Consider the following 15,953-nt stretch of genomic DNA (forward strand, 5'->3'; position numbering starts at 1 on the left):
CTCCTTGGTTCGGGGTGAGGAGCAGGCGAGATGCGCAGAGGGGGGAGGGGGGGCGGCAGGAGGGCTGGAGGGGCAGAGCCGGGGCAGACAGGGAGAGTAAATCCGTTTTCCCCTCCAGCACCGGTGCTGCAGCGGGACCCCTCTGCCGGCACCGCGGCCCCTGGCCCCGTGTGGGGGACTGCGGGGCTGGGGGCTGTGGGGGGCTGCGGGGCTGGGCCCGGGGAGAGCAGCTGGAAGAAGAGCCGGGGTGTACCCCGGCAGCTCCCCCTGTTCATCCATCTCGGGGAGCTGGCGTCAGACCCCTGCCTTTGGCCGGGGAGGTGTCAGGATGGTGGGGAGGTGTCAGGATGGTGGGGAGGTGCAGGAGTCCTCCTTCCCCTCCTTCCCCTCCTTCCCCTCCTTCCCCTCCTTCCCCTCCTTCCCCTCCTTCCCCTGGGGAGGAAGGCCGAGCACCCCATGGCGGGGAGGGCAGGTTCCTGCCGCCGTGTCTGTGTCCCCGTGCGGGTCCCCATCCCGTGCTATCTCCATCGCATCCCTCCCCGCATCCCTCCCAGCCCAGCGGCCGCGGGCAGGGCTGGCAGCTCCGCTCGGGGCAGGTCCCAACTCTTATCAGCTCCTTCAGGATTTATTTTTTTGGTTATCTGACCCTAGTGTAGGTTGTTCCTGCGACTCGGTGGTAACGTGAGCTTTAACTGCTTAAAAGCTGCAGTTTATTCTAATTACTATTGAGCCGAGATCCCTCGCCTTCTCTCGAATCGAAAGGAAAGAGTAAAAAAATCATTTGCTGATCCTTCGGGGGGTTGTAGAGGATTCCAGCAACCTGGGAAGCTGCTCCGGCTGGGGCTGGGTAAAACAGCGTGGGAAAAATTACCTGGCCGTTGTTTACATCGGAGGGACCCAAGGAGCTAATTGCAGACACCAAGGCCGTGCGCTGCGGGGCTGGTCCTTGCCTTCTCGGGGAGGGAGATCCCCATCCCGTCCTGGGGAGGACTGGTTTAACTGGTGCCGAGGCCCCGGCACCCAGTTCTGCGCCATCGGGGACAGAGCAGCCGGGATGCTGAGCGGGATTATTCGCAGTGCCGGGTCTGTGTTTTCCATCTGCGGGTCCCCTCGGGATGGGGAGCAGCCAGGAGGGTCCTGGAGCAGCATCTCCTGGAGCTGCCCCACGGCTCCCCCAGCCATGGGGTGGGAGGGGGCAGCTCCTCCGGAGGCGATTTCAGGCTCTCGCTACATTCATTAAGGCGTTTAAGGGTAAATCAGGTGTTACCCAGCCTGTGCCCGTATGGGCTGAGTTCTCCCGGTCTCGGGCTGGAGCAGAGCTTCCTCCAGGGCTGTCTGGAATTCTTCCCGATCACAGGCAGGTTCCAGGGCTCACACCTTGTTTGCACGCAACGCTCAGAACCTTCAAACTGATCCTTTCTACAACAAATTTATTTTTCCCAAATGCTCAAGGTAAAGGCACAGACAAAAGGCTCCGACCACGTTACGCGTGGCACGGCCCCGTGGGCGCGCGCCGCTCCAGCTGCGCTGCGTTTCGGGACGGTTGAGCCCAAATGGTGTTTGCGTTTGCGCCGACGATTAATCTCTGTAGCAGGGGAGGGAACTCCTATTATGAATCAGGCTCATAACTCTCGGCACACATATTTCCAAAGCCCTGTTGAACTATTAATCCTGGCGGCTCCCTGGGGTAGGGAGGATGGAGGGGGAAATGTCACCTTGTGGCAGGAGAGCTGTGAGAGGCAGCCAAGCCAGCCCGCTCCGGCTTGGAGGTGGCTCCTGGTCTCCAGATCACTGCGATGGACCATGTGGCCTCACAATTGATTTAAAAAGGGAAGGAAAAAAAAAAAAAAAAAAGGCAACTGCTTAGCTCTGGTTTTGCTGCTGCTGAGAGGACAGATTTGCCTGCTGGCAGCTATCTGCCATTAAATGGATGAGCTATTCAAGTGTGGGTTATGGATTTAGGATCAGCCTGACTGTGCTGGAGAAGACACAGGATGCTGAGCCCAGATGGATGTGTGGTCCGGGACGGGGGCCCGGGGGGAGCTGACACGCTCTTTTCCGTAGTGGCAGAAGGCGGGATGGAGGAGCCTTCACCAGGAGCAGATAACCTTGCGAAGGGCGAGGAGCTCCTCCAAACCCCTCTGTCCCCGCGGGCGGGCAGCTCGGCCGCGTCCCCTCCTGGCTGTGTGCGAGGGAGATGCGGGGGGGGGGACATGAAACACTGCAGCCTTCATGGGCAGAAAGGCTGAAAGCCGAGCAGGAAAAGCGAGCCCGCGTTTCGGCTCGTGGCCGAATTGGATAACAGGAGGTTGATTAAACGGGCTCCGCTCGCAGGAAGGAATCGGGAATTTCCCTCTGGGTTTGGTGAAATTGGCTGGAAGGGACCACGGGCTGTTTGCGCGGCTGGAGGAGAGGGGCTGGGACGTGCCAGGTGATGGGGATGCGTCATCCCCGCGACCCACTGCGCTGCGGTGCCACAGCCACCCAGAGCCGCCTGCAAACCTGCGGCGGAGCCAAGCGGGCAAGCTCCTGGTGAGCTCCCGGCTTCCTCAGTGCCTCTTCTCCACGGCGAGCGCGCTGCACCCTTGCAGCCCGGCAGCAGGTCGGTGCTGGCAGCCGGTACGGGAGCAGCTTGCCGGGACGGCCAGTCAGTGCCACTGCCGTCCTTCTCTCCGCCGGATGGCTCCCGGAGAGGAGCCTTGCTTGGCTTGAATGTTTCAGAGCCTGGGAGCAACTTCCAGGCTGCAAATAGCCCTTTCCAGCCCCAAAGCTGCCGGGAACATCCTTGCTGCTCCTGCGGGCAGCCGGCACGCACGGCCCTGCATCGCGGGGATCGCGAGTCAGAGCGAGCTGGACCTGGGCCCGCTCCTGCTCCGCTGACAGCCAGCAAGGAGAGGGACCTGATTTTCTGATTTTGGCTCACGAGGAGCACTTGTACGTTGAGCAGCCAGAAAACGAGGCAGTAGGAAGGCGTCTCCCCGGAGTTGCTCCGAGTGGGGCAGTGTGCCACGTGCTCGCAGCCCGGGGATGTGCCTGCGGTCCCAGCGCCGCCGTCTCCCCAGCCCTGGAATGCTCCCGGAGCCGCTGTGGGTAGAGTCCAGCCCGGCAGCGCCAGCGTGGTTCGAGAAATGCGAGCATTTTAATTTTTTTTTTATTTTTATTTTCCATTTTGACATTGTTCCTCAACCCCTCTATCGCGCTCCTTGTTAAGCTGTTAAATCACTCCATTTATTTAGTACGAGCATTGCTGAGAGCTCATTTTTATCTTGGTGAAAACCAGACTTGCTCATGGGCACATAATGAAATTGTATAAATATACCCTTAGCTGGGAATCTAATTTATTTTTCCTGTTCATTATGGGGTAGAAGGCCATTATGAGATGTATAACTTTTTTTTTTCCCAGTGCTGGAATTGAAAGGCTGGTGCGGGCTCTTTTTATACTGATGATTTCGTCCTGATTCAATTTAAAGCTGGTTAGAGCTCAAATACTGTAGCATAATTGACAAAGATCGGTGTGGGTTGTAATGCTAATGTCTTGTCTGCGGCTCCGGCAGCAGCGCTGGGCCAGGGCGGGTTGGAAACCGCGTCCGGGGGAGAGGGGCCGGGTCGCGGGGTGCCGGGACGGCGCGGGGAGCGGGGCCGGGGCGCCAGGCTGTGGTGCCATCCCCGGTGAGGCCTGGCAGCGCCCAGCCCGGCTCGCTCCGCGCCGCGGGGAGCTGCGGTGGCCCGGTGCCGGGGTCAGCGGGACGCGAGTCTGTCCATTTGTCCATCAGTGGGATTGATTTTTGACTGTATTGATATTGCTATAAAGTCATGTTTATAGAGCTATAATTAAGCGGGGCCATTTAGCAGGCAGTGTTAAGTGCTAAGCAGATTTATGGCACGGTTCAGCCTTCTGCGGTGTTATATTTCACCATGAAGTACACCAGGTTTTTATGTGTTCTGCGATTGTGTTCGTTTGACAGTGATTAGTATAATGGGGGTTTCCGGGGTCGTGTTGCCAGGCTAAGGAAACAGCAATTACGGTCCCGCTGCACTATCAACTTAATTGCATCCATTTGCGAGCGACAGGAGCCCGGGTGCTGGGGAGCAGCTGGGGGGGGCGAGCCCCCGGCCGCCCCGCGCCCCCCGTCCCCATCCTGCCCCTGCCTGGGGATGCTGCTGGCGGTGGTTCCGCAGGTCGTTACCGAGCAGAAGGAAGAGCATCTCCCCGTGCGGACGCGTGGTGCTGCCGCCCGGCACCGGGCAGCCACGCTGGGCTGCTGTACACCCTCGGCTGGGGCCAAGGCACCGCTGCCGGCGTGCCGGCGGGGTCGGGGGCTGCCTGGTGCTGGGGGGGTGGCGGGGGACAGCCTGGGGAATGGGCTTCTAGATGATCTTCAAGGGAACTAGATGACCTTTAAGGTCCCTTCTAACCCGAACCATTCTATGATTCCTCTCAGGGGCAGCGGCAGCATCTCTGGCGGTGGTTCGCTGGCATCGCTTGGGTCCAGTTTGTCTCCCCGCGGCTGCATTTCGGCCTCGCTCGCTTCCGTCGCGTGACCTGAGCTTGCCGCTGGCGAGCAGCGGTGGGGCCGCGAGGCTGGTGGTGCCCCTGGACGGTGGCACATCTTCCTCCCCCCTTCCCCGCCCCGCGCTCGGGAGCTGCGTGGCCGGGGGACGAGCAGGGCCAGCGCCGCGGGCAGAGCGGGAGAGGGGAGGGAGCAGATCAGAGGGCGAAAGTGCCACCGGTGAATTTGCAGCGGTGCAATTAGAGCTAACCTTGGCGTGCACTTGTCAGCCTTTCCTTTGAACTCTCTCCCCCAACGGCTTTCCTGAGATCTAGAGATTTACCGGCTCAGCTGTTCGCCAGCCTCATCAGTTGCAGCGAGGTTTTGCAGGGCGGTTAATAGAATCCCAGTGAAGGCTGGGAAAGAGCCTTTCCTGAGCATCAGGAATTTCCGTGCCCTCCTGCGGGCAGATCCCGTCCCTTCTCTGGGAAGCACCTGGGGCTGCCAGGGAGGGTGACGGGCAGGAGCCACCCTGCCATCGTGCCACCCTGCCGTCCTGCCACCAGCACCCTGCTTGCCCAGGAGCGGCTGGAGGGAAGCGGCGGTGCCGGAGCTGGGGAGGGTGGGGATGTGTGTCCCGCTGCTGCGTGACACCGGTCCCTCACCTGCTGACCTCGAAGCAGCGGAGCATCGCGTGAGGCTCGGGGTTGCTCTGCCACGAGTGCGGCGACCCCGTCCCTCTTCGCGAGTGGAGACGGGGTTGGGAGAGGGCAGCCTGCCTTGCTCTTGCCCTTGCTGGGTGCACTTTCCCAATTCACTGCAGGAATCAGATGGGCTTTTGCCGACTAAGAGGTGTTAAACGGCTCTAAATACTCTTCACGCTGCAATATCTCCACCACAGCGTTTAATTGAGTGCCACAGAAATGCCTATAAATAAATGTAATATGCCTGTGCCAGTACCCTCCTACAGCATCTTGGAGCTTGCAAGAAAGTCGAGGAGTGGCTTGTGCTCAGGCTGCAGCTCCTGCCCTCCCCTCCCTTGTTCCTGCCTTCCCTTCCTTGTTCCTGCCCTTTTCTTTTTTTTTCACTTGTCCCCCATCCGAGTGGGTCCATCTCCGGGGCGATGCTGGCCCACTGGGATGCAGCTGTGAGAGCGGGAATGGGGAATCTGGAGGAGCAGCCCAGGCCCGGGCTGCAGTGCCCATCGGGACGGGATTGGGAAGCTCCTTGCAGCGTCCCCACTGCTCCTGTTGTCCCCGAGGGCCGCATCCCCAGGCGCTGGCGGGCGCTCGGGCTGGGTGCTGCACCCGGGAGTCAGCCAGCAACGGCGAGGAACAAGTGCGAGTGCAGGGAATGAGAGAGCAGAGGGAAGGGCGCGGAGCATTTTGCGGCTGTTTGTGCTGTTCCTGCATCTGTTTTGTGTCCAGATCCCTTTGTGATTGGGGATTCGCGTACACCAAACCAGGCGGATTTCCCACCAGACTGCCTTCAGTCTCTGGCAGATCAGACTCTGAATCCAAGCAGACAAAACGTGTGTTGCGCTTTATCTGTTGCAAAAGGTACTTTTTGGTTTGCTGGTGTGGTGTGCAGAGCTGCCTCCTGAGAAGTGCTGCTGAATTCCTTCCACGTTCCCTTCCCCGAGCCTTTATTAGCGAGAATAAACAGGGAGGCCGAGGGAAGGGAGGAGCGGGCGGCCGGGCGCTGCTCGGTGCCACGCAGCCGGGCGCGGGGAGCGCTGGGTGCCAGGGCGCTGGTGCCGCAGGGTGTCCCCGCCACGCGGACCCCCCCGGGCTGTGCCTGCAGGGCAGGGGACGGAGCTGGCTGCGTGCATGGGGGCTGTCCCCATCGGCACCCCCCGGCCAGGCTGTGCCATGTCCCCGGGCGGGCGCTGGGGAGGCTGCGGGGTCCATGGGGTCCCCGGGACCCCCCTGTGGCCGGCTGGCCCCCTCTGGATGCAAGGGAGCCTTGGGGCCTTGCTTCAGATCCTCAGCCAACTGAGATCCCTAAATAGGATCCTCAGACTCGTCATTTGACTGCCTCTTCAGTGCTGATGAGCCACTCTGATGTTACTATTTAAAATCCTAATTGCTTTAATCAGCTCGCCTTTAGCCGCAGCTCAGCCAGCGCAGTCCAGGGGCTGAGAGCTCTCCCGCTCCCCTTCCGCCCGCAGCCCCCCGCGCTCTCCAGCCCCAGCTGCAGCCCGGGCACCGCGTGGGCACCCAGCAGCCCCCGGCCGCGGCACCCCACGGCTCCGCACCGGCCCGTGCCCCCAGCAGGGCTTGGCCACAGGGGTGATGGGATGGTGGGATGGCAGTGAGATGGCTGGAGGCATGGCTGGGGGAATGGCAGTGGGATGGCTCGTGGGATGGCTGCTGGGATGGCTTTGGGATAATGGTGGGATGGCAGTGGAATAGCTGTGTGATGGTGTGATGGCTTTGGGATGGTAGTGGGATGGCTGCTGGGATGGCTTTGGGATGGCAGTGGGGTAGCTGTGGGATGGCTGGTGGGATGGCTGGTGGGATGGCTGGTGGGATGGCTGTGTGATGGCTTTGGGATGGCGGTGGGATGGCTGGTGGGATGGCAGTGGGATGGCTGCGGAGTTGAGCAGAGGTCTCATGGGGAGGGGGAGGACAAGGACTTTAACAGATGAGGAGAAAAGGAGCCGCTGTTACCATGGGCTGAGAGATGTCAACACTTTAATGAGCTGGGAATTCCCTGTGTCCTCTCCCGTAGCTCCCCGCGCTCGCCTTTATCACCATTAATTCCCTTCCAGGCTAGGATCACTTCTCCTGCCTGCCAGGACCGAGGAAAACCCGCTGGTCCAACTCCCTGTTCCCAAGCAGCATGGTGCCAGCCCCCGGGGAGAAAGGGGACACGTCCCAGCCTGCGGCTGCAGCTTTGCCCCTGCGGCTTCTCTGGTGGTGGGGGCGCGGGGGCCGAGGCGGCAGCAGGTGGGCTGCAGCCAGCCCCGTCCCTGCGTTGGGTGCCCTCCAACCCCTCCTGCGTCTGGTTTGGCTCCTCCGAGCGCGGCCTCGGGGTGTTGTCTGTCTCTCGCAGCCGGGCTCACGGGGATGGACGGGAGAGGGACCGGTTAAAGTAGCGCAGCGCTTTCCCAGCTGGGGAGCCTTGGGCAGGAGCTGCGCGGTGGAAAGACACCCGTGTGGCTGCGCCAAGGAGGAGGAGGAGGAGGAGGAGGAGGAGGGTGCTGGCTGATCAGTGCCTGACACTGGCTTTTCTGGGCAGGAGATGAGAAGACCCAAATCTGTGGGCGCAGGGACCCCCTCCCCGCCGTTGTTGCCCCTTGCTGGTTCTCCTTGGAGGTGCCGCAGGTGCAGGGTGTTCCCCAGGGCCAGTTCCCCTCCTCGGCTCCAGGCTTTGCGGCTGCTAAAAGCCGTTCTGGGCAGGAAGGGTGGGTTTGCCCGTTGCCTGGAGGGCCCTGGCAGAGGGTCTGGGAGCGGGGGGCTCAGCGCTGGCGGGGGCCGCAGCCCACAGCCGGCTGGGAGGAAATGAGCAGGAAGCTGCCTGCGGCGGCCGGCGATGCCGAGTTCCCGGCCGGGGCTGGCGGGCTCTCTGCTGCGGCTCCTCCGCTCTTGCCAAGCCTGGCAGCGTGGAAGGCGTTTGCCAGGGTTCGGTGCCGGCCTCCCGGGCTCCGGGGCCAGCTCTCGGGGACAGGCTGCCCCTCGCCTTCTGTCGTGCCGTAACTTGGCTTCTCTGGGGCGATGCGTCCCACCTGCAGCCCCTCGGCCAGCGCCAAGCAAGCCCCGGTCCCCGGCCCACCGGGCTCATGGGCGTGGGGATGCTCCAGCCTCGGGATGCGTCCCTGCAGGGCGCCGGTGGCCGTGGGGCAATGCCCCCCACCTCTCCCCATGCTGGATTTGGGGGCAGAGCATTGTCCACCGGCCCTCGGGGCTTGGTGGCTCCCTCGCCTGGCCCCGTGGCACGGCAGCCTGCTCGCCGGGGTGCCCGGTGATAAGCGGTGGCAGGGGCTGGATGGGCGACGTGCAGCAGCGGCCCTGGGGCTGTGTTGTCCCAGAATATCCCTGGATGAGCAGAAAACCTCATACAGTGGCTTGTACGACTCGCAGCAGACTTCCCGGGGAGTGAGGACATCTCCGCATTTATTCAAGGACATCCCTTCTCAATTAAATCCCGGCATGGGCTAAACAAATGGGCTGCTGAGATCAAAGCAGGTTTTTTTCCACCTTTTTTTTCCCCGAAATCGTTGAAAAGATGCGTTGGAGGGAGAGTGGTGTGTTTGGCTTCCATTTGCCAGGTGGGGAGGAGAAACTTCCATTGCATTCACACGAAGGTGAAAATGTAGAAACAGGGAGTTTGTAAGCGTTTGTTCGGGGTGATGGCCCCGGGAGGCCACAGTGGCTGCGGGTGAGCCCGTCGGCGTGGGGTTGCCCATCGATGTGGGGTTGCCCATCAGTGTGGGGTTGCCCATCGATGCGGGGTTGCCCATTGGCATGGGGTTGCCCGTCGGTGTGTGGTTGCCCATTGGCATGGGGTTGCCCGTCGGTGTGTGGTTGCCCATTGGCGTGGGGTTGCCCGTCGGTGTGTGATTGCCCATTGGCATGGGGTTGCCCCTTGGTGTGTGGTTGCCCGTCGGCACGGGGTTGCCCATCAGCGTGGGATTCCCCATCACCGTGGGGTTGCCCATCATGCACCCGGCGATGAGCTGCCGGTCGCTGCTTCACCGCAGCCTCAGCCCCGAGGTGTGACACCCGCCGGCCCCTCGCTACGTCCCCTGGGAGCGAAGCCCTGTCCCTCCCCGTGTGCCTGCAGATCCATCCCCAGAACGGCTCCCGAGGGGGCTCGGGGCCAGCCCTGACCCCCTCATGGTGGCGTCGGCCCCCGCCTGGCCGCGTGCCAGGGCTGGAGCCCCTGCGTCCCCCCCGCTCCGCCCTGGGCTCCTGGGGGATTGATGGTGTCGTTAACGCGTCAGGCTGGCCTGGGGCCGGCCCCGCTGCGGGCCAGGATTTATGGTGGAATCTGCCTCGGCGAAGGTTTTATCGCGGCCGTTAAACAGGCGAGCGTGCGCTGGGGGGGCGGCAGTGCCGGGGGGCCAGGCAGGGTCCGGCCTTGTTTACTGCCGGTGCAGCGCGGGTCTCCTCTCACAATCATTGCTAATCATGGGGGTTGCTCCCCTTGGGGACCCTTTGGAATGGGGGGCAGTGCTGGGATCCCCCCGCGCTACAGGGCGGGTGATGGGATGCTGCAGCCGGAGGAGCGGCCGGAGCTGGGAGCTGCTGCCTCTGGCCGGGACCCCCGCATCTAGGGTGGGTGCTGGGGCTGTGCCGCACAGGCAGTTACCGCTGCCGGTGTCGCTGGTGCTTTGTTCTCCGCAGCATCTTCTGCCAGCGGCCGATGGCGGGATGGCCACCCTCAGCTGGTCCCATGCCGGCCCCTCCCCTGGGCATCCCGCCATTGCTTTGGCCATCGCCCCGGCTTTGTGCTCTCCCCCCAGCCCTCGGCCGGCACCAGAGCCCCCCAGAGACGGGAGGACATGCCGGGGCGAAGAGGACGAGCAGCACCGTGGCGGTGTAGCCATGTCGGCATGCCCGGGCGGCTGCAGGCACCGTGGGGCCGTGCTGGGTGGGAGCCCCAAGCCGCGCCGCCACAGGGCCAGCCCCAGCTCTGCTGTGGGGCTTTAGGGGGTGATTTCAGAGCTGTTCAGCCGCATCCTGGGGTCCAGCGCGTCCCCCGCAACCGTCCTGGCACAGGGGCTGAGCACGGTTGGCACAGCCGCCCCGGGGTCTGCGGCGGCGCGGGCCTGACCTCCTCCCGCTCCCGCTGTCACCCATCCCTCTGTTAAGAAATCGATCCCTTTGCCACCAGCCCTGTCTCCTTTTTCCTTTTAAATGGTGTCACTCTTCTATTTCCTGGCCTCTCTAATAGATTTTTATATAATCACTACAGTGCACTTTTAAAGAGCGATAGATCACGTTCATTGCTTTTCCCCGTGATTAATTTCCCATAATAGTCCTCTGTAACACCAAGGCAAAGAGAGGAGAGAGAAGAAAACCCCCACATTAGCCACTTTGTGCTCAGAGTATAAATGAATTAGATTTAATTTTTGTTTAATTGTTTCCATAGCTCAGCTTCTGCTAACTTTGCAGGATAATTTATTTTGCAGTCTTGGGGAAAAGAAGGGAAGAAAGTCTCTGCAGCCGAGCGGTCTGCCTGTGGATAGCGGTTAATTACAGTTGATAGCCTTATCTGCTTGTAATTACTGGAGTCGCGTTGGGCGCGCTCCGGCTGGCGGCTCCCCTTTGCGCGCCCGGGTCCGCGGTGGGTGAGCAGCGCAGGGTCCGAGGCTGCGGGTGAGCGGGGCAGGGGCGAGCTGGGGCGGGGGGGATGTTCTCGCACGTTTTCACACCCAAAAAGTGTGGGGGCCCTGGCCGAGGAGCTGCTCGGCTTGGGGGGGGGCGCAGGCTGGGCTCGGCGTGTCCCGAGCGATGCCGGGGTGGCGGAGGTGACACCCCTGGGGCAGGTCTCAGTGGCCGGGTGACACCACCAGCATGGGCAGAGATGCAGAAGGAACCAGGAGGGAGGTGAAGAGCTGTGTTGTCTGGGTGTGGGGCTGCCATGGGGCAGGGCTGGGAGCTGGGGGGCTGCCGTGGGGCAGGGCTGGCCTCCTTCCCGCTGCCTTGTGCTGCCAGTGACCCCGATGGGGTGGGAGATGAGGGGCACGCCCCCACGGGACACCCCGGCCCCACGGCACTGCAGACCCCAGGGTGGGAGGGGGCAAGTGGCTTGTGTCCTGGGGTGGCAAGTAGCCAGGGTGAGGGGAGTTTGGCTGCTTAATGTTCTGGAATAGCTCGTGGAGGGGACTGTGTCCTGGGGACGGTGTGAGCTCCCTGCGCTGCAGCCCCCGCCACGAGGGCTCTCCCGGCTCGGCCAAGCCTCGCGCGTCCTGCCCCGGCCGGGTCAGAGCCCGATCCCAGTGAAATGGCCCCAGGACCAGCGCAGGTGAGAACAGGCTGGGATCCAGCAGCATCGCTCCCTGCCCGCGTGCCGCTGCCTCTTGCACCAGGGAGCTGCTCTCGGGGGTCTCCTCTGCTCTGCGGGTCTGAGCTGCTGCTCTCCTCCCTCTGCACCGGGTCCTCGGCTTCCCGGGAATTGTGTCCTGCTTCCTCCTGCCTGGTACCGGCAGTAGGGAGACAAGGCTCCGGGAATCACTGCCTGGCATCGTCCCCTCCGACGGCCCCCGGCCGCTGGAGCCCTGTCCCGTCCTGCCCCGGCGGGAGCGTGGGAAGAGCAGCGGGGACGGAGCCGCCGCGTGTCCTCCTGCCCAGCTCGCCCATTAATCACCCACCGCGGGGGCATCGGGCCCCTGCTTAAAATGCACTGACAGTGCCGAGGTGAGAGCAGGAGCTTGAGAGAGCCTCTGCTAATCTGCTCCCTCGGAGACGGGCTACCTTCGGCCTGTTAATCAGTTGCAGTAATTACAATCCTAACTTTACATGTGGAATGTTAATTAAAAGGAGGGGACGCAGGGACCTGCAGCCTGGCAGCGAGCGGTGTGCCTGGCAGCGAGGGGTCAGGCGGGGCTGGAGGCTGCGGGGGGTAACCCCTGCGCCCCGGGATCATCTGCTGCTCCCCTCTGCAGCTGGGAAGGGCGCCGAGCCCCGGTCGGTGATGCCGGGCAGGGATGGGCAGCGGTGCGGGGCTGGGGCTGGCAGCGGTGTGGGGCAGGGGACGGGCTGGCTGCAGTGGGCGGCAGGTAGCCCTGCCTGTGCTGTGTGGCACCTGGACGGCGGCTGCTGGGCTGCTGCTGGCCTCTAGAATTTCTTTGCTGATGTGGACAGCCAGATTTGTTGGGGCAATGGGATAGTGCAGATGGAGCTCCTCTGCCCTCCCTGCTGCCTGCCCTGGTTCTGTCCTCCCGTAACCCCCCCGGTGCCCCTGAGCCTCCCCTTCTCCTCACTGAGCGCCCCGCCACCCTCTGTGTCCCTGTCCTGTGTCCAGCCTGTGACCGTCACTGTGGCCTTCGGCCAGGCTCGCTCCAGTGCGTCAATGTCCCTGCACTGGGGGCCCAAACCCAGACACGCGATCCAGACATGGCCTTGCGGGGGGTGATGGCAGGGCCAGCTGCGGGGTCACGCTGCTGGCTCACCCCTCTGCCCCGGCAGCACAGTCCTGCCTGGCCAGCTGCGGGCAGCCCTGCTCTGGGGACAGGGCTCGCCATTTTCCTTCCTGAACTTCATGAGGTCCCCCGGAGCGATACCCAGGCTCGTTGCTGGGGGGCAGGTCCCTGCTCTCCATCACGTGCTGGAGCCCTGTGCCGCTCTGGCTGCTGGCTTTAGCCCTCGCAGATGCCAGTGTGTGGGTGGCTGAAGCCCAGGGTGCTGCCCGGTCCCCTGCCTGGTCCCTGCCATTGCGGAGCCCCGTGCCACGATGCTTTGAGAAGCATCTGTCTGACCGACACCGAGCCGCGGTTGTCCCTTCCCCGTCCCCAAGGAATACGCGGTGTGCCGTCAGCCTGCGGCCCCTCCGGCTCTGCTGCATTGGTGCCCTTGGCTGCGCTGGCCTGTCCTGGGGCCGGGGCTTCGGAGGGGACTAACGTGAGTCCCCGTGGTGGCTGAGAGCCCAGGCGCGAGGCGAGGGCAGATCCCGGGCTGAGCCCCCGCTGAGGCTGGCGGTGGAGGATGCTCCTGGCTCATCCCCGTGCTGTGCCCGGCCGTCATTAGGTGCAGGCTTTGCGGAGGAGGGATGGTGGGGAGCGCAGCGCTGGCAGCCGGCGGAGGTGGGGATCAGCCCCTGCCACGGCCGGGGGAGTCATTAAAACCCCGGTCAGCAGCAGCCGGGGAGCGGCAGTGAGCAATCTGCCGGGGCGTTAGTGCCCTGGATTATTGCTGCGAGCAGCTGAAGGAGAGCAGAGAAGAGGCGTGAGCTGAGAGGAATGACAAAGAGGGGAAGGAGAGGAAGAAGCCCTGGAGGAGGAGGAGGAGGAGGCGGGGGGAGGCTGGATGAGCGCCGCAGGCAGCGCAGGGTGCTCCAGCAGCGATGCTCTGCTGTCCCAGCATCTGCCCGGTCCCCGCTCCCCGAGCAGCGTGCGGTGTCCCCGTGTGTGTCCTGTTGGCCCTGGGCGCCCTGTCCCTTGGCAGCCCCCTCCCCTTGCTCCCTGGGGCCCTTGGGTTCCTTTCTTGTGTCGCTTTTGTTTTCCCCGGAGAGAGGTGGAGTTGCCGGGTCACTCGGATCGCTCACTGTCGCTTTCCCATGGGGTCTTACCCGGGTTTACTAAAGCTCTTCTGTCTCTTCATCCACGCGGGTCGTAAATCTGGGGCTTGTCTCGCTGGGCTCTGGGCTGTTGCCAGTCTTCAGATGATCCGGCTTCTCAAAATGAGGAATGCTTCTCGTGGCATTTCTAACTCCCTCCCATCACCGGCGGCATTGGAAAGGGCAGGGGGGAGGACGCGTGCGCTGCGGCAGCCGGCTCCAAAGGCAGTGCCGGGAGCCGCGCGTCCGCGTGGTGGCTGGGAGGGCTGGCGAGGTGCGGGGCACGGCGCGGCACGGGCGCTTGGGCAGGTCCTGGGGGTGCCATCATCCCGCCTGCCCATCCCAGAGCCTTCGCCGCCGAGGAGCCTCGGCAGCATGAGCGTTGTGCCAAGGTAAGGAAAAAGGGGCTGGCGCTTCCCAGAGCAGAGCAGACTGGCCTTCCGCCGCCACGGCAGAGCTGGGCACCGCAACCGGCCACGTGCCCGCGTCTCACCGGTGCAGCCCCCTCACGCTGCGCTGGGGCCGCAGCTGGCGGGTGAGCCCGCAGAGCTGCCGTGGCTCTTGGAGGAACAGCGCTGGGTGTCGGCGTTGCTCTGGGAGGAGCTGCGTCGTGCGTTTGCTCTCCAGGTTTGGGATCAAGGGTGGTCCCTCAGGATCCTGCTGGCCCAGAGCAGCGGGGCTGCAGCCCTGTCCCGGGCTCCCGCAGGCATGGATGGACCGTGAGCATGGTTGGAGCTGCCAGTGTGCCGGGGCTGAGCGTGGCAGATGTTCCGTGGGGCGGCCGGGGGGTCAGGAGTCCACCTTGAGCCAGAATGAAGGATTCTCCGTTCCCTGGCGCCTGGTCCCGCGGGGTTTCCAGCAGCTGATCGCGGGGCGGCTTCTTTACAATAGGGCCAGTGAGTGGCCGATGGCGGGGGACAGCGCTTGAGATGCTTAAGGAGAGGAGGAGCGGGATGATGTGATGAACACATCCCCGGGTAGCCGGGTGCGTGTGTGCGGGCAGGGCAGGGGCGCAGGCACGGCTCCGCGCACGGGCAGGCTGCCGGAATCGGGAGCGGCGGCACGGTGCAGTCCCGGCCCTCGGCGTGGGGACCAAGGGCCGGGGGGGTCTCTGTGGGAGAGGGCGAAGCAATGGATTCCTCAGGGGGCCGGCTCGGGTCCTTGCTGCCCTTTTGGTTTCTCACCAGCCTCAGGTGTGGTCTCTCCCCCTTCCTTCTCCTCACCCCACCGGGCAGGCGGCGTCACGAGCAGCGGAGCGGGGTGATGCTGCCCAGGGGTGATGCCTGTCCGGAGCCCGGCAGAGGTGAGACAGGTCTCCTCTGGCATCTTGGATCCTCTATGCGGTAGCGTTCTGGCCCTGTGGTACCTCCTACCCTCTGCCGGGGGCCCTGCGCTAGGCTGGGTCTCCTCGTGTGGCTGTGGGCCACCGTGTGTCCCCACTCCCTGTGTGCTGCGGAGCCCCTGCTCTGAGCTCTGGAGGTGATGGTCCAGGCTGGGCTCCGTCTCTTTGCCCTCCTCTGAGCCGTCGGGAGTTGTAGGCCTTGCAAGGGCAGGAGCACCAAATTTGTCTCTCCGGTTTATCCAACTTTCTTTGCCTTCGGCTTCAAATAGCAGCTCCTGGTGAGCCGCCTGCTGCGCCCGCGGCTGTGGTGGAGGCAGAGCCTGGCAGAGCTCATCGTGTGGACGGCTGCCGTCCCGTTACGCTGTGAGATCTGCTGTTGCCTCTCCGATAGGCCCCCGCCAGCCTCGTGAAACAGCCCTTTTCCTCCCTTTTTTGGAGCTCCTCGGGTCTGCTCCGTGGTCTCTTGTTCCTCAGGTGCCATTTCGCAGCCGTATTTCAGTCACACGGGAGGTGGCTCGTGGAGGTCATAGTGCTGGTCCCAGAGCTTCTGTCGACAGGGATCCCACTTCAGGATACCTTCATCCTTCTGTGCTAGAAAGTGCTGGCATTTCTCCATGCAGCTACTTCTTGCTGGCAAAGCACCAGCTGGATCACCGGGAGAGAGACGCCGAGGCTTCTCCGTGCTTCCTCCGCGTGCTCCCGGCTGGCGGCTGGGTCCCTCCTGCGGGGGGTGGCAGCCTCCTGCCCCCTCCCTCGGTCCCCGACCCTCCGATGGGGCCGGCTGCCCGCAGAGGTCCTCGGTGCCCTGAAAACCCTCCCTGCGCTGGGGATGGAGGCAGGGACCCGCAGGCAGCTCCCCAGGGGCACGGCCATCGCCCTGCGGCACCCAGGGTGCT

At 63.5% G+C, this 15,953-nt stretch overlaps 2 protein-coding genes across 20 annotated transcripts in view; one reads left to right on the top strand and one right to left on the bottom strand.

The window, feature by feature from the left end:
* Positions 1-4,514, bottom strand: part of ENPP7 (ectonucleotide pyrophosphatase/phosphodiesterase 7) — a 62,520-nt gene extending 58,006 nt beyond the window's left edge. Inside the window, exon 1 of the mRNA XM_063352473.1 lies at positions 4,417-4,514. Within this exon, the coding sequence (XP_063208543.1) occupies positions 4,417-4,514 (98 nt within the window). The remainder of the gene's footprint in view (positions 1-4,416) is intronic.
* The window catches only part of RBFOX3 (RNA binding fox-1 homolog 3), a 183,145-nt gene that overhangs the window by 64,473 nt on the left and 102,719 nt on the right, over positions 1-15,953 (top strand). For 2 of the 19 annotated variants that reach the window (XM_063351762.1, XM_063351766.1), the window contains exon 1: positions 13,180-14,107. The exons of the other annotated variants lie outside the window; for them this stretch is intronic. The gene's annotated coding sequence lies outside the window, so the exon portion shown is untranslated. Of the gene's footprint in view, positions 1-13,179; positions 14,108-15,953 lie in introns of those variants that run through there. 19 annotated transcript variants of the gene reach the window in all.

The sequence above is a fragment of the Chroicocephalus ridibundus genome, chromosome 14 (genome assembly GCF_963924245.1).
Source record: "Chroicocephalus ridibundus chromosome 14, bChrRid1.1, whole genome shotgun sequence".
NCBI classification, from domain to species: Eukaryota; Metazoa; Chordata; class Aves; order Charadriiformes; family Laridae; genus Chroicocephalus; species Chroicocephalus ridibundus.